Raw genomic sequence first — 24845 nt, 5'->3', positions numbered from 1 at the left:
CAGTGAAACAAAATGAGTGTTAAAATCAAATAATTATCTTCACGTGTGATTTTCAAGTTGGCAGGTAGTGGGGCTATGAGAGCATGTATACTATTTTAAAGGCCTCCACCTATTTTTCTTAGGAGTCTGAAAAACTGAAAGTACATGCCTGAAACAAAGGTTGCAAATTGTCTCCCAATATCTACCCTCCTCTCCACCTAAGCAATAGAAGCCTGATTTCTAGTTGGATCCATGGATGCCTAGTATAAAGACCATGTTTACTTCCCAGCCTTTTTTGTAGATAGACAGGTCACCTGACTAGTCCTGGCCATGGTATATAAACAAAAAGGTCATGTGTAATTTCTGGGAAGAGCCCACACAGGATGGGGGTACAGCCTTCTTTACCTCTCCTCCTGCTCACTGGCTCATATAAGAACAAAAACACTGGGGTCGCCCCTTGGACATTTTCTGAGGACAGCAGAGCAACCCACTGGGTCCTCGATATTGTGGGCCAACACACCAACTCTGGGCTGCCCATCTCATCTGCAGGAGAGAAAAATAAACTTCCACCCTGTTTAAGCCACTTTCATTTCGGGACCGGTGTTGTACACAGCTGAACCTAATCCTAACTGACCTAGAAACTGGCACCTGAACAGGACCGCTAGGTTTCTCAGACCTTGTGCACATCACCAGTAACGAGGCCTAAAATGCAGCCTGATACAGAGGAGCTGGGCAGGGGGCAACTGGCAAGGACACAGGTCGCACAGGTTCTCCGCTGATGACTGCTGTCATGCAGCAAAGCCTCTGATCGAGCCCCAGCCTTCCTGCATGTTGGCAGGTAGAACAGGTGTCTGTTAAACACTATACTCTTACAGGAAACAGCTCTGAAAATACAAAATGTCAGTGTTTGTTGGTGCTTGACACTCTTAGCAAGGTTTGATAAAAGAGAAAGGACCTCCAAGTACAGCTACCAGTGTCGAGAAGGTGGAAAAGAATACAGATTTGGTAAGAAAGGAGCTCTCTGGCTGCAACCGGCTCTCTAAGCTGAGCCTGCGGGGCTGTCCCTGCGGCTCAGCAGGAGATAAGACAGATGCTTGGCCACATAGAGCCCAGCAGCCTTGTGCCAAAGATGTGATTAAGGGCCTGGCCTTTCACCCACGCCCACTGTTTCATTTGGCCCAAGGGAGCCACCATTAAATTGGGAGGGAAGGAGATGGCAAAGCATTGAGGCTTTTAAAAGACCAGAGTTTCTAGGCTGAAAAACTCTGTCTAGACAAGATCTTTGATGGTTACTCACATGGAACCAATCAGAAGCAAACAGACTAGAGGCCTACTAAAGTTTCGAGAGACTTATATCTCCACAGAAACCATAAGGCTGGCCCATAAAAAGCTGTGACTGTTCAGTCCCCAAAACAACCAGACTGCAACCCTCCCAGGAAGCGAGTGTGAGAAGCCCAGGCTCACCAGTGTCCACCTCGGACACGATACAGTGAAGACCCTCCCGGAGTGCAAAGCCACAACCCCAAGGATGCTGGGCAAGACAGTTCTTTCTGGAGGGCACAACCTGGACTATCAGAGGGCGACCAGGAGACTTACCGATCACCAATCTGGGGTGCAGGGGGACCGATGGTCGCAATTTCTATGACAGCAGCATGGTCCAGGGTGTGTTGGGGGCAGAGAGCTGGTCTGTTTTAACTACCAGATTGCCAGACCCCAACAGGCCACATCCAGCCCCGAGAGAGAAAACTGTGATCACCCTGAGAGCCTGAATCTTATTGCAAGGAAGGAAATGAAGGGGATATCAGAGCGGTCTTCCTTGAGGACGGGGTGAGAGTTCTCTGCGGAGGGGAAGAGAGATGCGCGTGGATATGTGGGACCTCGGCGGAAGCTGTGGGTTGCTCCCCACTGTGTACTGTCCCATCTTCCTAGGAACAGAACACCCAATTTTTAACTGGTGCAAGCCCCATGACAGGGAGCATAGACCGAGGAAAAAAGGTTTTATGAACTTAATAATCAAGATCTATATCTAATTTAAATTTCACTTCTACTCCAGCCCATTAGGAAAGCGCCACTCAATTGCCACAGAAGTGATATATACCTATGAAGAGAGAAGTAAGCATGGAGAGAACGCAGTCCGTGGTTTTGAAAATTTCTTCTTGCCCCGTCTAATTGGTCCATCAAAGGGATATAAAGCACCACATATTCTTTACAAATATCCAGAAAGAGGAACAATTCCACATCCCGTGGATTCTATTGCATGGCACTCTAAACACTGGGGTAAAACACCCGACAGTGTGTCAGCAATGACCCCAAAGCGCTAAAAGATAATGCATGAGATTGGTTAATACATGTAAAGGACATACAAGCAGTGTCCAGAAGAGAAAAGCTTCCAATACGCATTAGCTAATATTATTACCACACAATGGATATGGTATTATGTAGTAGTATTATTATCACACCCTATGGACTGTTTCCATAAGGGTAGCTCATGCAGGATCAAATATACTATTAGTTTTAGAAATATTTTTGGTTCTTATTCTTGGAACGTAACAAGCCACGCATTTCATTTATCTTTCTATCTCATGGTCCCTTTGGCACCTCTTCAAATATCTTCCCCTAAAAAAGGCTGCAGCCCCGCCAGGAACCCCCGCCCAGGCTCCCTGATGCAGCAGGCTCCTGTGAGCAACTTCACCTCGTTACAATGGAAGAAGAGCATCTAGGATAAGTTAAGGCCAGCAACAAATATTCGTTCAATATCAGCTCTGTGCCAAGCAGAGGGATTAATAATTAATAATCAAAGCCATTTCATTCTCTGTGCTCTGCAGAGATCAGAGGAACAAAGAAGATTCCTAAACACCCTCAGAAAGACTGAAATATTTTTCCCTTTTGTAGAAATAAAAACTCTCAATCCTAAGAAAGTTTCCACCTCCAGCACTGTCGAGCTCAGCTACGCTGCTTCAATGTCTGTCAAACACTGTTACAGACCCAAGTTGCTTGAGGCAGAGTACATTAAAAAAAAAAAAAAGTTTAATATCAAACAGGAAATTACTGATATTCAAGAATATTAAATCAGTATATTTACACAGTTTTGGGGTTTTTTTTTTTTGCCCTAAAACACAGGCTTGACAGCATGTCACGACGCCCAGCCATCTGAGGACACGCGGGAGTCCCGGCCCGTCGCTCTCTCGGGGAGGTCGCGCATCTTGCTGACACACTGCCCACGACACGAGTGCCTGACCACACTTCCAGTGTGTCCAGATGGCGCCGGCACAAAATATTCTTCCCAGAAACAGCAAAGATGGTCTGGAAGTACCCTGACTTTTCTATTTGAACTTCACCTCCTAAAAGCTTTTGTGAAATAACATCTGATTTTGTACTTAGAAAATGTCGTTATGCATTACCCTTTCAATATAATGAAGTCTTCACTTGAGGAACGGGGTTATCACAGGGTTTGTAACAAGCAAGTCACGACTGTTCCATCCACAAGAACAGGCTTTTTCCTTCTCTCCCGGGGAGTGGTGGATGGGGGTGGGGGATGGAGGAAGGAGAGTTAGGGAACAGTGGGAAGAAAAAGGATCTATGACAACAAACATTAACGCAGCAAACAAGAATTGTTTGTGAACGCGGCTCACCGGCCCCTTCCCGGCCCACCCCTCGCTCCAGTGGTCTCCTACGCGGCTGCCTGTGCTGCCTCCGCACTCTGCCCACCTACCGAGACTGCCCTTCTGATGGCTCCGGGTGTGGCAGTCAAGAAAATGCCAGTTATCGCATTACTCTATCAACATATTATTAAATTCCAGAAATTATTATTAAGCACAAAGGCCAAAACATTTCCATACACTGAATTACACATCTGTCTAACCACGCAGTCCCATGGGTAAAACGCCTGGAAACTGTGAATCCAGTTATTTTGGGCGTTTTTCATTCCTTACATTTTGGTTCCACATTGAGGGAAGATGCTTTTCTCATTCCCTCCCTCTGTAACTTGGCTTTTTAACCTAGAATAGCATTAATTAATATTAATTGGGGAGTTTTTTTTAAATTCCTTTCACATTTTCTATTTTTAACCTTTAATCAATGTCCACAAAACAGAAGGAATAAAAAGGAAAATCTGCAATAAAAGTAAATTTCAAACATCCAAATGGCCTAAACATCCAAATGCCTAAAAAAGGTACTGGACAGGAACGTACCAAAACAGTTTTCAAAATTCAAAGCTCCAACTTATTTCAATTTAACACAGCTTCCGTGTCATTCGAATTTGTTATTCTAATGCTCCTGCAAAACATCCTAAATGTCTAACACTGAACTTAACAGCACAAAAGTAGAACGATAACCTGAACAATAATGCCGCCTGTTAAACTTTTTTTTTTTCGTAATATTCTTTTTTCCAAGAACATTCTCAAGGCCTGATTCCAGGAAGGAAGACACAAGGCACAAAAAACTGCCATTCCATAGAATACAAATCTTTGATTAAAGAACGTTAACTTCTCTTCCTACATTTTAACTCATCTAGGACAGGAGAGTACATCTACCTTGCTAATTGGGTTGTTCAAATGCGTTATTCTACAACTCCATCCCCCTCCCTTGATATTAGAGAGAATAATTACCCTAACAGGCTTCCTCCAAGCGGGTGCAGAGGGGGCTTCATCAGAACTTACCCATCCAGAAGACTCATGGTCGTGGGTGTCACTTCGGCAAACAGAATTATTTTTCCAAATTGCTTGGTCTGCAGATTTTGCCGATATATCTCTAAGTTAAAATTCTCTGACGAGAAGGCCTCTGTGTCAGTAACCACAGGTATACAGGACGGGGTTATTTCTATCTCAGACGCGCAGGATGAAACAAATTTAAGAGAGAGCTTGCTGGATTTTATTTCTCCTTCAGGACCCACATGTTTCCCAAGCCATTGCATGAGGGGGTCCCAGATTTCCTGTGTCATAAAGAAAGAAATGAAAAGGCTGTAATTTGGCATTACATTAGATGATGGTAGCTTTTCCTTAAAAAGCCATTTTGGTAACATGAGTACTTCCTAAGTCATGACCAATAAAAGCTGGGTCAACATATCCCATACATCTAAACTATCACACAACATAAGTAGACTATGTATGCTTATTCCATAAAAATAGATTGTTCAGAAACCAGGATCCAAGGAAATAAGTTCAGTTCATTATTATACTTTCTATCTTACATTACGTACTAAATTCTCAGGATTCGCCTCCAGCTCTAGAGCTCATAAGTAATTCACTAGGCCTCTGTGCATTTTACAGAAAGCTTATATCTTTATACTTTTGCCCCACAAAGAAATTCATTATCCTATCTGGGGAAAAAAAATTCAACAAAAACCCCTGGCGAAAAAGTCACAGAACACGAAGCACTAAGATACTAGAACATTTAATCTCAGCTTCAGGTCTCAGAGGAGCTCCACTTCCTCTTATAAAGAGACAAGACAAGTTGAACACTGGCCGCCAACAAAGGAGAAACAAATTTTCACACAGCAAAAATAATGGGGTACCCCATAGCTGCTATTTGCCCCAAATGCCATTACAAGGAGGGGGAGCAAGGCAGAACCCAGAAGAGATGCAGAGCTCTCTACTCTACCCCCGAAACCACAAGCATGGAGGAGGGTCCCCCCAACCCAGACCCCAGAGGGCTTCTTCCAGGATGGCTCATCAGAAATGAGGCCTGGGGGAGCCATCATCCCAAGAGGCCTGCACAACGCAGGCATATTAAAATCTGTCGGTCTCGGTAAACACAGATCTACACTCTCGGACCATCCCCATGCAAATGCCAGGCCCTTCAAAAGAGAGAACCATCCCTCCATCCCTCTGTTAACATCAGGGTTAAGTCCCAAAGTTCCTTACAGCTACAGAGAAGCAGCTTCAAAGATGAAATTTAATTCAACTACCTTCAACTGACCAACCTTTAAAACTCACTTCCAGTTTACAGAGAACACACAGGGGAAGAGAACAAGTTAAATGACTTCAGAAGGAAGCAATGAAAAGAAATCCATGTTACAGGACAGCAGGGCTGGAATCTTCAACAAGTCAATGTCACCGGGCTGGGCAAGGGGACCTGGTCTAAATTAGAAGGGACTTAAAACGCACAATGAAATGCAACGAGTGGTTCTTTATTAGATTCTGATTTGAATAAACTAGTTGGAAAGGACAATTAGGAAATCTGAATGTTGACAGCACAGATAACAAAAAGGAATTATTGTCAGTTTTAATAGGTGTGATAAGGGTACTGTGGTGATACAGAAAAACATCCTTAATTTTTAGAAATGTATAAATTCTATATCATGACATCTGTAATTTACCCCCAAAATACATAAAGCAAATAAGGCAAAATGTTGTGACGGATATTTTGGGTATTTGTGACACTATTCTTTTCCATGTTTGAGAACTATTATAACTAAAAAACACAAAAGTGGTGAAATAAACGTAAGCTATTATAAAAACTAGTTTAACTAAAATATATTGGCAACCTATTCATTCAGGCCTCCATTCAGTAAGTATCACTGGATGTCTCCCACACACAGGCATTCTTGTAGGCACTGAGGATGGAGCAGTGAACAAAGGGGCCAAAATTCCTCTCCGCGGAGGGTTTATACTCTAGCATGGGGGCCAGAAAATGAAAAAAATAATAAGCACAATGTATAGAATGTTAGACAGCAGTAAGCGTGAAGGAGAAATAATTAAGCAGAAAAGAGAGCTAAGAAGTGTTGGAGGCAAGCCACTGCTCATCAGACAGACAGAAAGACCGTACTGAGAACGTGACGTTTAAGGACAGACCTAGAAGTGAGGGAGGGCGCTATAATGTAATTCCTGTAATTATGTCATTTATATTTATTTATATAAAGAGATTCCAGGGAAGGGCAAGTACAGAGGCTCGAAGGAAAAGAGCATGATCAGAGCAAGGAAAGCAGAGTGAGGCGGGATGACGAGAGCACCGGGGCAGGGACGGGGACAGGGAGGTGGGGTCCACACTGGGGAGGGCCTCGAAGGTCGCAGTGAGGGCCGGGCTTTCACTCAGGAGCAATGGGGAGCTCCCTTCCGAGGAAGGCAGTGGGATGACATAGTTCTGTTGCAGCCAGATCATCCCACCCGACTGTGTTGAGAGAAGACTGAAGGGGAGCAAATGAGTGGAAGCAGAGAGGTCACTTACAACGTCACTGAAGTCACCCTGGAGTGAGATCACTGCCTGTACCGGCACTCGGGGGACATGGTGAGAAGGGATGGGACACTCTGAAGAAGAGGCTACAAGATTTGCTAACAGGTCATATTTGGGATGGTAGAGAAAAGGGGGCCTCAAAAATGAGCCCGAGAGTTCCGGCCTGAACACCTGGAAGGACAGAGCTACCACTGGAAATACCAGGAAAAGAGCAGGTTTGCAGAGGAAGAGGTGGGTGATCAGCTCTGGGCATGCTAAGTGCGAGATATCTATTAGAAACCCTTGCACTGGAACAGAAAGGTCTCAAAAAAATTAATTAATAACTAATTAATTAGGGAATCGTCAGACTATAGATGATAATCTAAAGCCAGGAGAGAAGATACGATCAATGAGAGAGTGACTGTTGATAAAAAGAGAACACAAAGGAGCTTATTCATTTCCTAGGGCTGCTCTCACAAAGGATCATAAACCGCGTGGCTTGAAACAGTAGAAATTTATTCTTCCTCAATCTGGGAGTCTAGAAGTCAGAAAACAAGGTGTCGGCAGGACCAAGCTTCCTTGGAAGGCCTAGGCCTCTTAGCTTCTGGTGCTGCCGACGCTCCATGGCGCTCCTTGGCTTGTAGAGGTATCGCCCCATCTCTGCTGCATGGTCATGCGGCGTTCTCCTCTCTGTGTCCCTGATTCTGTGTCTCTTCTCGTCTTCTAAAGACACCTGTCATTGGACTAGGGGCTCAACCTAATGATCTCATCTAAACTTGATGACATCTGCAAAGACCCAATTTCCAAATAAGATCATATTCACAGGTTCCGAGGGGTTAGAGCTTCAACCTATCTTTTTGGGGGGCACAATTCGACCACCAATAGGCGGTCAATGCTTAGACAGCAGGGAGATGAGGAAGTATCTGCAAAGGAGACTGAGAGGGACAGAGAAAACCAAGCGTGTGTGGGGTCAGGAGGGCGTCGTCGTGCGGGTCCCATGTGCACAGCTTTGAAGGCAGGAAGACGCCAACCGTGCAGCAGAAAGAGGGCGGAGAAGGAACTCAGCAGACTGCTAGGATGAGAGCAGTTTCACACCAGAGTGTGATGGGAATGATAAAAGGAGAGAAACCGCAGGCTCCAAGGACAAAACTCTGGCTACAGGGAAAGGGAATGGAGAAGTGGTCAGAGGAAGGAAAGGGGTCAAAACAGGTTTAGTTTCCTCTCAAAGGGAGAAATAACCACATGCTTGCTTTATGTTGATGTGAATGGTCCCACAGAGAAAACAATCAGGCGAATCAGGGGAGAGGTGGGACCTAGCGCAGGAGCAGAAAGATGGGCCTTGGGAGCAGAGTCCGCTCCTCCACAGGGTGTGGCTCATGTCCCCCTCTGGAGACACCCAGGCTTGTGTCCCCGCTGGGGTGTGGCCCTCCCTTGCCCCTGCTGGCCTCGCAGCCATACAGGACAGCCCTGGGAACTGCCCTGCCCCAAGGCTGCAGGAAGGTGGGAGTCCTGGTGCTGGGGGCTGACGGCAGTTGTCTTCTGATGGCTTCTATTTTGTCATAAATAGGAAGCAAGATCCTGGGCTATGAGACAGGAGGAAGGAGGAGTTGGGAGTTTGGGGACGGAAGAGCAAATACGATACCAGGGAGAGTGAGAAAGATGAATGTAGGGGGGAAAATCACATGAGCAGCTGGAAGCATTTGGGGTCCACTGAAGGTTAGTGAGTCTGATTGAGAGCGAACCGTCAGCACGATTTTGTGTTTTTATCCAGCCACAGTCAGCTATGCTGCCCCTCGGGCCAGAAGAGGAGAAGGCGGTGAGCGGAGAGTGTACACAAACCAGCGACGGAGACTGGCCAGCTGCAAAGGAGCCACTGGTGGACACAGGGAGATAAATGTGGCCATCCCTAGTTTTCAGAGTGGTACCCCAGGACCAAACAGGCTAGGCAGATACCAGAGAGAGGCTCAAAGCACCGGGGGAGCAGTGCAAAATAAGGGGCGATCCTGCTTGAATAGAAACCAGAAAAGCTGTCGGAAGAAGTCAAGCTCAAGTGAGCTACCAAAAGCTAAAGTCGGCCCCTGTGACAGTACTCATTCGGTCTTTAGACTACACAATACCAACATGAATTTCAAATGGAACATTCCCTGTTCACTATTATTTCTTTGATAGGTACTCTATTGGAAGACGAAGAATGAATGAATAAATAACACACAAAGGTGATCCCCAAACCTCAAATCTGGCCACTAGTTATAACCAACTCTGCTCCTAGAACTTTAGTCAACGCCCTTAAGGCATAAAACACACAGATCTGAATTTCCATCACTATCCTCAGGACGGTTGGACGTCAGCAGGCACCACACAGGCTAAAGAGGCAAATAGGTTAAACCACAAAAATGGAGAGATGAAACTATTAACTCACTAAAACAGAGAGCTAAGACGTTATTCATCTGATGTCAGTAAGAGGAATCCCCCATTCAAAGTTGATGAAAACCAGGATGAAACAAAAAAGAAACAACTAGTACCCAGTAGAACCTTCAGAACAGGAATACAGCAGTGAGTCTTCTCTAAAGTAAATCACCCAGGTTGGCCGTCTATATGTCATTCATCTAAGAAATACGTACAGAGTAGCCACTGTGTCTCAAAACAGTGCCACAGTGGAAACGGAGGGGGAAGGACAGATATTGCTATGGTTTGAATGTGTTCCCCAAATTTCATGTGTTGGAAGCTTAATCCCCAAATTCATGAGTTGATGGTATCTGAAAGTGGGACCTTTAGGAGACAGCTGGGATTGGATGGGGTCATCAGGGTGGGGCACCTATGATGGGACTGGTGGCTTCATAAGAAGAGGAAGAGAGGCCTGAGCTGGCCTGCTCTCATCCTCTCACCATGTGATGCCCTCCCCACGTAATAAGGTCCTCGCCAGATGCTTGTACCAAGCTTTTGGACTTTCCAGCCTCCAGAACTGTGAGCTAAATAAACCTCTAATTTTTTATAAACTAACCAGTCTCAGGTATTCTGTTATACCAACAGAAAACAGACTAAGACAGACATGTACACACAGAACCACAACAGAGTATGACAAGCGCAAAGAAAATTCACTCAAACTTTTCAAATATACATTTCACTTTGCCAAAGTAGGTCAACTCAACTTGCCAAATTTAAACACCTAGTCTTACCTGCATGCAAGTTGGGGGCCAGATTCTCAAGAAATTACATCATCATTGTTATATCTACCAATCACTAAAGTAACATTCCAAATTATTTGTTTTTGAAAGTAATACTTAGAGATGTATTAATACAAATCAGCAAAATAAATTAAAATGAATGAGAGCAAGGTACTCAGGGTTTTTTTCTTATACTTCTTTTACATAATGTCTCAGGGCTTACTCAGAACCAAATAAATTACTCAGAACTAATATTAATACAATTTAAAAGATAACAAATGAAACCAGGAACCTCTCAAGAAATATAACTGCATACCACCCATAATTCTCCTTAATATTTATATTCACTACAATCAAATGCAATTTTAAGCCACGAAGTAAAGCTGAGTGCACAGGGGAAGCACTTAGGCTCCCCTAAACCTTCTCCCCACCCCATCATTATCTCTGGACAGAACAGAAATTCTAAATAAAATTCTGGTTTCAAGAAGTATCAGGCCGGGCGCGGTGGCTCATGCCTGTAATCCTAGCACTCTGGGAGGCCGAGGCAGGCGGATCGCTGGAGCTCAGGAGTTCGAGACCAGCCTGAGCAAGAGCGAGACCCTGTCTCTACTAAAAATAGAAAGAAATTATCTGGCCAACTAAAAATATATATAGAAAAAATTAGCCGGGCATGGTGGCACATGCCTGTAGTCCCAGCTACTCGGGAGGCTGAGACAGGAGGATCCCTTGAGCTCAGGAGTTTGAGGTTGCTGTGAGCTAGCCTGACGCCACGGCACTCACTCTAGCCCGGGCAACAGAGCGAGACTCTGTCTCAAAAAAAAAAAAAAAAAAAAGAAGTATCAGAATTACTCCCTGTTTGATGCAAATCTTCCTGGTATATCTTTAAAATGCACTCAAGTTACAATGAAGACTTGAGAGCTACATAAAGAGCTGCTTATAATACACTTAGGGAAAAGGAATTAATTCATGACTCTTGGCTAAACTCCACTAATGACCATGAAGGCAGTGTGGAAATGCTATTGAAGTAAAAAGATTTGGATCATATATATCAAGGCAAATGGGCTGACATATAAGTAGTATTATCTACCCCACAACCCCTAACTCTTTGAACTTAACTTCCAGAGCATAGCTAAAACATCACTTATATTGGGAAGATGTCTCTGACCCATGGCCCCACCAGATCTTTCATAAATTCTTAGTTAATTAATACTTTACAGCGCTTATCACAATTAATTACCTAATTTGTATAACCACTTATTCAATGTCCCACTATCTCATTAGAATGTAAGTTCCATAAAGACAGTATACGCATGCTTCCGTCTTGCTCCCACCTGTATCCATGGCACCCAGTATCAGGTCTGATAAATAGTGCATGCTTAATAAGCATTCACCATATACATGCATTTTAAATACCTTACCAAGAAAAACTCTGCAAAGTAACAGACAGACATATCAAAAGGTAAAAACTCAAAAAAGGGCAATGTTAAGGTATAATCTTGACATGGATACATAAGCATCAAAAAGAAATGCAAAAAAAAACAGAAAGAAAAAAGAAATTTTTGAAGCCAAGTAAGTTATAGCTAGTTCTGTCGAAAACAAAACAGTAAGATTCCACTTCAATGAGGTTTATAAAATCCTTGTAGTTAATGTTATTTTTTTAACATTTGAACTTCAAGAATTTAGTATTTATCTTACTCTAAGATTTCAGGTTAATTAAATACAATTTAGGTGGAACCAACAGCTGAATGCTTTATATATAGTCCCATAAATGTAACCCTTTAAAATCAGCCATAACACTAAGAAAATCCAGTCATTCTTAAGAAAGGTGAATATATCTTTGTTTCTTATTGGAACATGCTGCATATAACATTAAAATCCCAAGGAATCTACAAAAAAAAAAAAAAAATACCAGAACTAACTTTAGCAAGGTTGCAAGATACAAGGTCAATATGCAAAAATTGGGTATATTTCTATATACTAGCAATAAATATTTGGAGATTGAACTTTTTTCAAATACTATTTCCAATGGTTTGAAATACTTAGGGATATATTAAACAAAATATGTGCTAGACCTTTATGCTGAAAGCCAGAAAATACTCCTGAATTAAAAATTAAAGAAGCTGTAAATAACTGAAGAGATATACAATTTCATGTACCAGAAGACTTAATACTGTTAAGATGTCAATTTTTCAAATTAACCTATGGTTCCAATGTAACCCCAATCAAAATCCCAGCAGGCTTTTTTAATTGAAATTGACAAGCTCATTCTAAAATTTATTTTTTAAGAAATGGAAAATACTTAGAATGGCCAAAACAATTTTGAGAAGAAAAAACATGAAAAAAGTTGGGAATTTTATAACATACTACCTGACTTCAAGACCATATAAAGCAGCAGTAATCGACACAGTGTGGTATCAGCATATAGATGTACAGATCATTGGAACAGACCAGAGTCCAGAAATAGAGTCTCACATATATGTTTGACTGATTTTTAACAAAAATGCCAAGGTAATTCACTTGAAAAAGAATCATTTTTTCAATACATGGTGCTGAAACAATTGGACATCCATATGCAAAAACCTAAAACCTTGACACTTAACTTCCCACGTATACAAAAATTAACTTGAAATCAATCGTAGACCTAAATATAAAACAATGAAACCTCTAAAATAAAATATAAAAGAAAATCTTTCTGACCTGGGGATAGGTAAAGCTTTTTGTAGATGGAACAAAAGCAGCATGAACCATAAAAGGAAAAAAGTGATAAGCTGGACTTTATAAAAATTAGTTATATTAAGAACTGCTGCTCTTCAGGAGATAATGTTAAGAAAAGTGAAAAGACACCCTGACTCAAGCCATGTAACAAAAACATTTGTATCCCCTTAGTATTTTGAAATTTTAAAAAAAAGTGAACAGCCTGAGCAAGAGCGAGACCCCACCTCTACTAAAAATAGAAAGAAATTATATGGACAGCTAAAAATATATATAGAAAAAATTAGCCGGGCATGGTGGCGCATGCCTGTAGTCCCAGCTACTCGGGAGGCTGAGACACGAGGATCGCTTGAGCTCAGGAGTTTGAGGTTGCTGTGAGCTAGGCTGACGCCACGGCACTCACTCTAGCCTGGGCAACAGAGTGAGACTCTGTCTCAAAAAAAAAAAAAAAAAAAAAGTGAAAAGACAAAAAACTGGGAGAAACTATTCTCAATACATACATCAGAAAAAGGGCTTGTATCTGGATTATAAAAAAGAACTCCTAAAACAAAATTATAAGAGAACAAACAGTTCTGCCCAAAAGAAAACATCAGATAGCCAATAAGCAATGGAAAAATGCTCAGCATCATTTGTCACCAGGGAAATGCAAATTAAAACCACAATGAAACACCATGATAAACCCACCCAAATGGTTAAAATTTTAAATTCTGACAATATCAAGTACTTGTAAATACGTAAAGTAACTGCAATCTGGTGTAACTACTGGTGTAAATGTAAAATGATATAACAATTTTGAAAAAATAGTTTGGCAGTTTCTGATGAAGTTAAACATACATTTCTCATACTCACCCAGAAATTCTACTCTTAGGTATTTACCCAAAAGCAATGAAAACACATGCCCACACAAGACTTACACATGAATGTTCATAGCAGTCTTACTCATAACAGCCAAAAAATGCAAACAACCCGAGTACCCACTAACAGGTGAGTGGGTAAATACATTACAGCACATCCATACAACGGAACACTACTCGACAATAAAAAGGAATGAACTACTCACATATGCAACAACATGGATAAATCTCAAAAACATAATGCTGACCAAAAAAGACACAGAGAGTACACTGTATACATGGATATATGATTCCATTTAGATGAAATTTCAGAAAAGATCATCTAATAATCTACAGTGATAGAAAGAAGACCAGTGATTGCCTGAGGCTGGGCTTGGGGGTGGAAGAGTGGATGAGAATTGATTGAGAAAGGTAACAAGAATTTTGGGGGACTGGAAAGGGGTGTACAGTTTGCTTTTCTTGAATATAAATCATATCTAAATAAAGTTGATTTTTAACAAAAACAAGCCCATGCAACACTAAACAATAACTAAAGCCCATGAGACTGTATATTCACTAATATGCAAAATAACACCAATTATCCCAACTTCTGAAGAGATGAATGCTTGAATTTGCATCTAGGGCAAATACACGGAAGTGGCTGCTCTATAGTTGGTAAACATCTTGTAATGTCTGCTACAGACAGTGTCACTGAGACCAGAGACCCACAGTATACCACGTTGTGTCACTTTAGAGCCATTCTACCCCGTTATTTGTTTTATCTGCTAAATTTACCCAACTAACAAGATTCAGCATTAGATTTAAAACATTTATCACAATCTCTATTTGTGTTTTGGAGCTCCTTTTCCCAGGAAACACCAAATAACTGATCTTAACCTATAAATGTTTTCTATCTCAGAGACATATTTGTCTCATTGTAAATAATTAGATTAGTTGTGCTTCAGTATTAACACTGTAAGTTGCTAGGCAACCAGAAGTGAGTAAATCAGAAAATGAATCATCAAAGACGTGGCACACAATCTCCTCTTCTGGGTGTCTCATTCTTAAACACTTTCAAGGAAACAGAAGCAAATATTTTTCTACTCTTGTGCAACTTACATGAAACAACCCAGTTCTTACTGTCGGTATTTTACACACAAAAAATATTCACAGGCAGTTTCATATCTATCCAGTGTCTTCACTCCAGTAAAGGCAACAGCACAGGAGATCTTTATAATCAAAAGATGCAGCCCCTGAGAGACCCTGGTGTTTGTCCCGACCCCACATAAGGCAAGGATTGTGTGTTCAGCAGCCCTTGAGGTAGACTTTTATTCGGAGCACCGCTACCAGCAGAGTCAGGCTCCAGGCAGGTTGGAGATGGAGTCCACACAGGTGCCTGACCAGTCCCCTGTGCAGATGCTTCTGTCCCAGCCACACGAGTCCTAGAGCAAGGACACAGGTCCTTGCCTTACTTGTGCAGATTCCTCGTTGCCTAAGCCCGCACCCAGCCTCGTTCCCAAGGCCCCTGCTTACCGCTTCCCCTCACGTGTTCAGCCACTGGTCCCAAGCACTGTCGCGCCAAAGTGAACGGACCCAGAGGGACTTCCAGCTTCCAGTGACACACTTTGCTGGAACCAGTCCATCTCCACAAACATCCAGGCCAACTGTCACTAAGGAGCACCCATGGGCCAAGATGAACCCAGAGATGTGTTTTATGTGGCCCACCCATTTTAAACTAGTTGCAACACTTAAAAATTGAGATATTTCACATCCAATTTCTGCTTCTTTTGAAGAAGTGGCAACTCTTTCCCATGTGGCAGTTAACTGGCCGGTGCCAAGTAGCTGCCCTCACTCCATGGGGAGCACTCCCCAGCCACACTCTGCCCCGGCCCCCACCAGATCTAAGATTGAGAACATGCATCTCGGCCCTGGGATGGAGCCTGGCACCAATGCAGCCAGTCCGCCTCTGGGCCCTTGATGATGCTTCCCTCCAATTAGGTCCATCCTAACTCATCAGAGTGAGCCTAGCGACACTGACTGTCAGAATAGAAGGGGTCCATTGGTAGTTCCTCAAAAAGTTAAACAGAGAATTAATATGTGACCCAGCAATTCCACTTCCAGGTATATACTCAAGAGAACTGAGAGCAGGGACTCAAACAGACACCTGCATGCCAATATTCATAGCAGCATTATTGACAATACCCAAAAGTCGGAAATAATCTAAGAGTCCATCAATGGATAAACGGATAAACAACATGTGGTATAGAAAAATAAATGCCGCATGTTCTCACTTCTAAGTGGGAGCTAAACTATGGCTACACAAGGACACAGAGAGTGATATAATGCTGAGGTCCCCAACCCCCAGGCCACGGCCTGGTACCGGTCAGTGGTCTGTTAAGCAAACAGGGCCGCACATCACGGCCTGAGCTCTGCCTACCCTGCCCACCCCATTGTCCCCGCCACACCTCCTTCCCTGGAAAAACTGTCTTCCATGAAACTGGTCCCTGGTGCCAAAAAGGTTGGGGACCACTGATATCATGGACACTGGAGACTCAAAAGGAGGGGCAGGATGAAAATTACCTACTCAGATGATGGGTACACCAAAAGCCCAGACTCTGCCACTATACCATATACACATGTAACAGAATTCAACTCGTAACCTCTAAATTTATTAAAAACTTTTTATACTTTAAATAAATAAAATATATGAATAAGAAGACATAAAATGTGACATATACATTTTAATGAATATTATTCAGCCAAAAAAAAGGAGTGAAGTTCTGATGGTACAACATGGATGGCCCTTGAAAACATTATGCTAACTGAAATAGGCCAGACATAAAAAGACAAATACGGTAGGATTCCATGCCATATGAAATATGAAATATCTAGAAATAGGCAAATTCATAAAAGCAGAAAGTAGAACCAAGCTTACCAGGAGCTGGGGGGGGGCGAGAGAAATGGAGAGTTACTGATTAATGGATACAGGGTTTCTGTTCAGGATGATTAAAAAGCTTTGGAAATAGTGAGGATGGTAGTATAACACTGTGAGTGTAATTTATGCCATTGAATTATAGACTTAAAGACAGTTAAAATAGCAAATTTATTTTATATTTTATATATCTTTTACTGGGAGGGGTTAAGGTCTCAACCCCTTAAACCCCAAGAAGCTCCCTGTCCTCTGTGCAATCAACCCCTCACTCCCCACAGACTAGCCCTGCACACCACAAGGGAACGGAGGGGCAGCCTGTGCAGGCAATCAAGGGGTCTTCCTCAGGGTCCTCCCTGCTTTGCCTGAGGATCACCAAAACAGGCCATTCATGGGACTTCTGAGAACAAAAGTCTTTTCCAAAGTGACTTTCCACCTAGACAGAGAAGTGACAGGCGATTTCTCTTGCTAAATGATTTTAAGTTCTGTTTGGTTGCCCCCCTCCCCCAACCACAGCAACAGCATGGAAGCTACGACTCGCTGCACACCCATTTCATGCCGAGCACTGCACTGGGCGCTCTGGACCCAGGATCCCCAGTCCTCGCCAGGCAACACCTCTGCATTATTAGCACCACCCACGCGAGAGGAAACAGGGCCTCAGACAGCACTAATGACCCGCCCAGAGCATGCAGGCAGTAACTCACAGGGCTGGAATCTTAACCCATGAAACCAAATCCGTCTGGCTCCCAAATCCTTGCTCTAATTCCTATCCCACAGTCCTCAGCAAGGAGACCTACCTAACCCAAAATGAAGAAACCTAGGAAATGCCTATTTACTGTAATCAAAATGCTGACTCCATCACAAAGAAAGATATAAACTTGATATAATATGTAACTATGAAATAGTGACAAAATAGATGTGGATGGCTGCGAGCTGCAGACGGGGTGGGAAGGAGAAGAGAAGGAGGGGGAAGGAGTAGAGGGTTTGGTCAGAGAAACTTGAATTTGAACCTCAGATCTACCAACCACTAACTGTGTCTACCTAGAGAAGGCTATCAGAGACATTTTCACAAAGAGGCAAAGGTTTCATAACTTAAGTGAGTGACTGCTGACTTCGCCACTATCCAGTTTCAGTGGCATATTCAGAAGGGTTCAACCAAAGGACTATTTACAGGACTGTGGGCAGAGGAGAGAGAATCAGAGCAAGGGATGGTGAAGCACCTGGGACCAGCAAGAAGACTGAAGGAGAAAGACAAAGGAGCCACTAACAGGGGAGCCCAGGAACAGGCCAACAGGGCGGAGAACAAGGGTTAACTGTAGAGTGGGCCAACACACCTGCCAAGCAGCACGCCAGCTGCTGGGGGCCGGCGGGGGAGGCTGGCACTGCTCACGGGGCTCCCTCCCACATACCAGCCCTGAGGCACAACAGTATGAATGTCTACACATCTTATCCTAATGGCTACGCCAAACCTGGAATGGTCATTCTGCAGCTCCAGAGGATTTACTACAGACGTCATCAGCTATCTAAATCCCAAGAATATGAGCTCCTCCAGGGCTAAACTTGTCACAGTTATTTCTAGAAGCCTGGGACACAGTAGGCACTCAATAAATGTCTGTTAAACTGTCTTCCTTTTATTATGTAAAATGATAGCTCTGGCTCAGAGGCTGAAAGGCCCCAGATTTACTGCATTTTTTGTTACCTGCCAACTAGCGAAGACCACAAAAGGCTTGAGTGGAACAGTAAAAGAGAGGGAATGAATAAGTCATTTCTAACAAGGCTGGTTTTATAGGCATCACACCTCCACTGGCCCAAATAGGCTCACTGTAGAGGCGAAATCTATTCTGCAAGTGCAGAGACCAAAGAGAAAGCTAGGGCCGGCGCTAAGGGAGAGGGCGGCTGTACCCTGCAACAGGAGGCTCGGACCTCCACTCTCAGGGCTCACGGCAGAAGTCTCTGAGGCCTTCATTAAGCCTGTCTGTGCATGATGCCCACTATTCATCTGAGTCCAACACAAACAGGCTGCTGACACAGCGGGGACACGGCGGTTCTGCTGAGCCCAGGGTGCCAGTGTGCAGCCCGGGCCCATGCACCCAGGACGTGGCCTGTTCTGGCCGACACACGTGCTGCTGTGACCGCCAACCCCTCCTCTCCCTTCTGATTCTGAGTGCGTCCCCTGACCCCGCCATCCTCAGCTGTGGGTACAGGGGACCCTGGCACAAAATCGGTCCCACAGCTCTGCCCCTGCCTGCCCTGAGGCTGAGTGAGGCGATGCCCATGCTGGCCTCGGTTCCTTCACTTTCGCAAGGAGAAAATGAGAACATCCCTTTTGGTCAAGAGTCAATGTTCAGCCTCCGAGGTTTAATGCTCAGCTGAAATTTTAACATCATGTCTAGGATCCTGGAATTAAAATATACAGGTTACCTGAAAAGACAGAATCAGCCAGGTAGGAGAAGGGTGGGCAGAGAGAAGGCCAAGAGCCTCCTCCTCTAGGCTCTTATCTTAGCGGAGGTTCATCTGTCCTGCTGGCTGTCACCATGACACTCACAAAAATTCAGAGGACCCCAGGCAACAACACATGGCAGAGACCTGTAGGGGGAGAGGGGAGTGGCATCGGACACTGGCCTAAGTGTTCAGGGAGCGGGCAGATCTACACTCAAGCACTCAAAGGCCACGGTCTAAGAGGTCTCCGTTTCAGAAAGCAGTGACTGAGCAGTAGTGACTGCCCAGGGTGTCACAGAACACTAAAGCATTTCTAATAATGCACCAAACTCGTCCAACTTTTCCCTGAAATGCCATCTCGTCAGTTTCCTCGGGCACATCCATGGCTGATTCTTCCAAACTGTTTAATAACACGGCTGTCAGGGAATGCCCTGCCCTGCCTGAATAAAGAGCCGGCTGTACCCACAGCCACCCTGGCCAGGTGGGCTGTTTACTGCCCGCCTGTCCCCGGGGCCTCTCAGGGCTCTCCTCGGGCACAGGAGCTAAGGAAGCAGCTCACAACACATTAGCGGGAAAAGCCAAAACACTTTGTAAGTGTTCAAACACAACTCGCTTACTAAATGCCTGCTATAAGCAAAATATTGGGAAAAAGATACCAAGATTAACAACATATGGCCCTTGCCTGCAAATGATCTTGCATGACAGTTTAATGGGGCAAACAGATATTTACGCAAATAATACAACAACAGTGTTCGTACAGTATTTAAACCACTTAAAAAAATTCTTATGGAAGTGACCAGATTTAAGGTTCCAAGTCACAATACTTGGGTTAGGAAATTCAAAGAAAAATTTAAATCCTATACCCACAACATAGCTATTGGAATTTTCCTAGATCAGGGATAGAATACTTTTGTTAGACATAAAAGATCAATTACTTGTTCCCACAGCATCTAAGATTTTTTATGTTCTATAATTTAAGGCTTTTTAAGACTCTTACTATGCAAAGAACTTTATACACATGTGCTTTATACATGCTGGTTCGTGTGAAGATGGAATACGCCCCTCCACTGGTAGGGTGATGACGGGCCATCTAGAACCACTACAAACCAGTAGCCGCCTAGCTTCACTTCAGATAAACAAAACAGGCCGGGCACAGTGGCTCATGCCTGTAATCCTAGCACTCTGGGAGGCTGAGGCAGGAGGATTGTGTGAGGCCAGGAGTTTGAGACCAGCTTGAGCGAGGGCGAGACCCCTCTCTACAGAAAACAGAAAAAAATTAGCCAGGGATGATGACATGCACCTGTAGTCCCAGCTACTCGGGCGACTGAGGCAGGCAGATCACTTGAGCTCAGGAGCACGAGGTTGCAGTGAGCTACGATGGTGCCACTGCACCCCAGCCCAGGCAAGAGAGCGAGACCCTATGTTAAAACAAACAAACAAAACCAGATAAATGAAACAAATATGCCCAGGGCCAAGTGGAATCTAGTGTCACTCTCTTGACAACTCCTAGAAGCAAAGACGTCAAAGCCTTACACTTTCATAAATAGTCAAAGCTTTACACTTTCATAAATAACTCGCGATGCTTTGTGTTTTACATAAAAGCAGTAACGTGTGTCTTTCAAAAAAAAAAAACCAAAGGGATCCTCTTTATCAGGAAAATGTGGCAAAAGGTTAACCCGTGGTAAATCCACATGAAGGCTACACGGGGTTTATGAGGTGGGTGTACTATTCTTTAAGCTTTTCTTCAGTTTTAATTTTTTCTTAAGTAAAAAAAAAATTGGGGAGAAATGAAGGGATTTACTCCAGAAGCTCTCTCTAAGGGCCCCCGCCAGCTCCTACATTAGCTGTCTATTTTTATTCTGCTGTTAATCTTGGAATCACCAAAGATGCAGCCTTCAGAAAAAAATCAAAAAACCAAAATGACAACGAAGAACACCTTTTGGTATTCCACATCTCAGCTGGATCTGAGCGAGCCTTCGTGTTGTCTGCGTCGGAGCAGGGTTGCTGGGGCCACTCTGTGGCAAGAACACCTCCCTGAAAAACCACAGATTTCCATCGCCACGGAGCCGGCCCTCCAGAGGTCTGGATCTTGAACAGTCCAAAGGCAGGACGTACTTTCCCCGAGTGCAAACTCCAGTGCATTTCATGAAGCTGCTCAGTATACGTGGAATCAGTGTATTAATAACAGCTTATTGGCACTGAATGAAAAACACACAAGTCTTAATCTTAGGTCTTGAATTTTGTCCAGGTCCTACGTCATACCTGGCTGGAAGGGCTCCAGCCGTAAGCATGCTTGGTGACTGGAGGCTGTGTAGTGAGACCTGAGTTTTGAAACCAGGATTGGTAGCTTAACAAAATTTACTGGTTGTAGCAAAAGTAAACTTGCCTCTAGGGAGGTGAGCTCAGCCTCACCATTCTGACAGCAGCCCCTGGTGGCCAGTTTAGTAAAAAGTGTTGGCTCTGATGCTGAAAGCTCTGACCTTCCCTTCCTAATGAAGGTCGCTGTGAGCAGACAGGCCGTGCTAGGTAGCAGCTGGGGGTGACCGGGGAAGCAGCAAAAACCCAAACTAAGGTGTGCCTTTGAGCCACATAAATCACCAAGTCATGACATGACCCGTCTCTTGCATTTTTTAAAAAAGAAAAAAAAAAAGGAATACTCTCTTTCAAAATAGAAAAACAACAAATAGAGAATCTGTTTTAAAAGGGTTCAAAAGTCACAAGGCAGGTAATACTTGCTTAGTTTGCAAGTAATCTCATTCCTTAACTGTATAGAAGACCTTTAACCATTCAAGGAACACAGACTGTTGCACAAAATAAAGCACAGCCCGTCCCTTTTCCTACACACACAGCACCCCACAGTCTATGTACCAAATGCCAGGAATTCTTACTGCCCGCATGTAAGGAATTGCTCCAAATGGCAGAAACTTCTAGAAAATGCTGCTGCCATTCATTCAGAGAATAAAAAATTCAAATTGTGAGGGCTGATTTTTAGTGCCACAGATTCACACCGTTTCACTACAGATAAACAGAAAAAGGATCAGAGGCTGACAGTTGGCTTCAAAGGCAGAGAAGGTAAGAAGTAGAAGCCTTAAGCTTCAAGCCAGCTTCTTCGTAAGGTGCACCGTGTCCCCAGCCATGAGAGAACAATCTGGAAACAATCTGCTGAGCAGCTGCTCTCATCAACAAACTGTTTATTGTAAGAAAGTGGCTGGGTCAAAGGCTAAACATCAACTCGAACCGAAACATACGGAGCAAAATCAATACCGTCTCTGCTGAAGGAGCCCAGGACTTAGCAGGCAGAAGAGAGGGCGAGAAACGCATGTTTGGTTCTGAAAGAGCGAGAGTCAGAACAAAACCCCCGTATTTCAATGCACGGGGTTGTTTTACACATTGTTACAACTGGCTGTTTGCTGAATGGCCTTTAACAGGGGCTAAAATACATGGCATTCAAAAGAAACATAAAAATCACCTTTCCAGATCAACTTCCCCCAAAAAGTTACAATGGTTTATATCAGTTGCTTCTTTCTCAATTTTTTTTTTAAATGATGGGACCAATATGCTTATCCACGATGCAAGGATAACACAGCCCATCTTTAAATATGTCGTCTAGTTGGAAACCGAAAGGCTGACTGGAATGAGATTATAAGAAGGAATTGTTTTATTTTAGGTGTGTCTGTGGTGTTGTGATTATGGTTTTTAAACAGAGCTCTTATTCTTTAGAGACGTACTAAAATATTCACGGATGAGACATTCAATACGGTATCCGGGATTTGCTTCAAAATACAGGCAGCGAAGTGGGCAGGAACAGATGAAATAAGATTGGCTATAAACGGGTAACTGTTAAGGAGAGTGATGGGTACACGGGTGTCCACTGCATTATTCAGTTTACTTTTGTACATTGGAAATTTTCTACGAAATGTTTTCTTCTACTTGGATGTACAGGTCAACAGTTACTTTCAAGGAAGAAAAAATGTTTTCTTAAATATAAGAAAAGTATTAACCTGCCAACACAAATTCATTAACTCCCCTTGAGTATGTGTATATACCATGGTATTGCTAGGTGTACAACACGGCATTTTTGAGCAATGTCTGAGACTTAGCTGTTATATTCTGGGTCACCCACTAGAGAAGTAGGAAGAGCTGCTCAATGTGTTCCCACTGTGTTCATGGTCCCCATGTCAGAATCTGACGCAGGAACGGTACAGGAAGAGGGGATTCTACGAATTAATACATTATGGAACATGAGAACACATGTGAGCTGCTAAAAAAGCCCAACTGTCATAAAAAATGGGGAACCGGGTGTTTAAACAGACAATTTAGCACACAAACTTTGAAAACACAACTTCTTTGTAAATTTGAGGCTGCTATACATTGCATCGATAATTCTTAAACAGTCAGATTAATTTGAGAATGAGTCTGAAATAAATAAAATAAAGCAGATAGCAAAACTAACTTTCATTGTCCGGAAATGAACTGTGAAGACTTATCAATGATTTCAATTTGTCCCCGTATAAAGGTGAAGATGGCAGTAATCACAAGTTCTTAGAAAAGAATGCAAATTAAAGGAACTGCTTAAAAAGTTAAATTTTTATTTTTATTTGTTTACTATAATTGCTTTGCCGAGAGCAGCATAAATCCTGTGTAGTCCTGGAAGGGATGAAAAAGATTATCTTACTACTTCCCTCCTGACAGCACAGAGAAGGATTTGGTAATGAGAATTTGGTGACAATCCTTTAAAAAGCCATCTTCTTTAACATACTCCTAAATTTAGCCAATCTGAGACTGCACTCCTAACTCCAACATCACAAAAGGAGGAGAATCTTCACAATTACAAACCTTGACCTTTAAAGCATTTTACGAACTAAAAAGCTGCGGAAAAACTTAAATCCAGTGTACTAAGGTTACCTATGGAAAGTAATAATCTAGAGTAATAATCTAGGCAACTCCAGGCGGAAAGAGTCTGGATACATCCCAAAACCTCCCCCAAAATTAACCATCATTTTAAAATGTATGAAACCACTGTTTGATGTTTCTTTTAAAAGGTATATTTCGTTATTTACAGAGATTAAAAGCAGGAAGGGAGATTAGTGGTGGCATCATTCAATTACTCTTCAGTAACTGCTGCCTGTAGGATTCGTTTTTGCTCAAAGAAAATAACTTGCCAACTGTTTTCCTAGGCATGGAAAAGCAAACCTTGACATGTTTTCGTAGAAGAATATTCACTTTTAACTTTAATTTTAATTCTTTAAACTTTTATTTTGGATGCAGGCGGCAAGTTGGTTTAAACTGAAAATGTTTACAAATGGGTGCTCAGACTGCTGGTCTGTGATATTGACATATGGTCTGATGACTGTATATGCAGCATGTGCAGGACCGAGCGCTCCTGCTGACTGGTGACGGGCAGTGTCTTCCCTCCCTCACCCACTGGGGATGTGAATTTCCGTATCGGAAGTGCAGCAGCACAGTGCTAACGCAATCCTTCTCTTCACCCAAAGCCCCTGTCTCCCTGCACTGGGACATGCACGCAACAGACACACAAGAGACAAGCACACCTACACAACAAAATCGTGTTGTAAACTTCAGTGCATCAAAGGGAAAGGGCACTTCCTTTTTACCAGAAATCTCCAGATACGCTAACCT

The 24845-nt window shown here is 43.2% G+C and overlaps 1 protein-coding gene across 2 annotated transcripts in view; it reads right to left on the bottom strand.

Moving 5' to 3' along the window:
• HLCS (holocarboxylase synthetase) overlaps positions 1–24845 on the bottom strand; it is a 199046-nt gene that overhangs the window by 124307 nt on the left and 49894 nt on the right. For both annotated transcript variants that reach the window (XM_069474958.1, XM_069474957.1), the window contains exon 6: positions 4638–4909. In XM_069474958.1, the coding sequence (XP_069331059.1) occupies positions 4638–4909 (272 nt within the window). The remainder of the gene's footprint in view (positions 1–4637; positions 4910–24845) is intronic.

This window comes from Eulemur rufifrons, chromosome 7, assembly GCF_041146395.1.
Source record: "Eulemur rufifrons isolate Redbay chromosome 7, OSU_ERuf_1, whole genome shotgun sequence".
NCBI lineage: Eukaryota > Metazoa > Chordata > Mammalia > Primates > Lemuridae > Eulemur > Eulemur rufifrons.
This window is presented reverse-complemented; position numbering and strand designations above follow the sequence as displayed.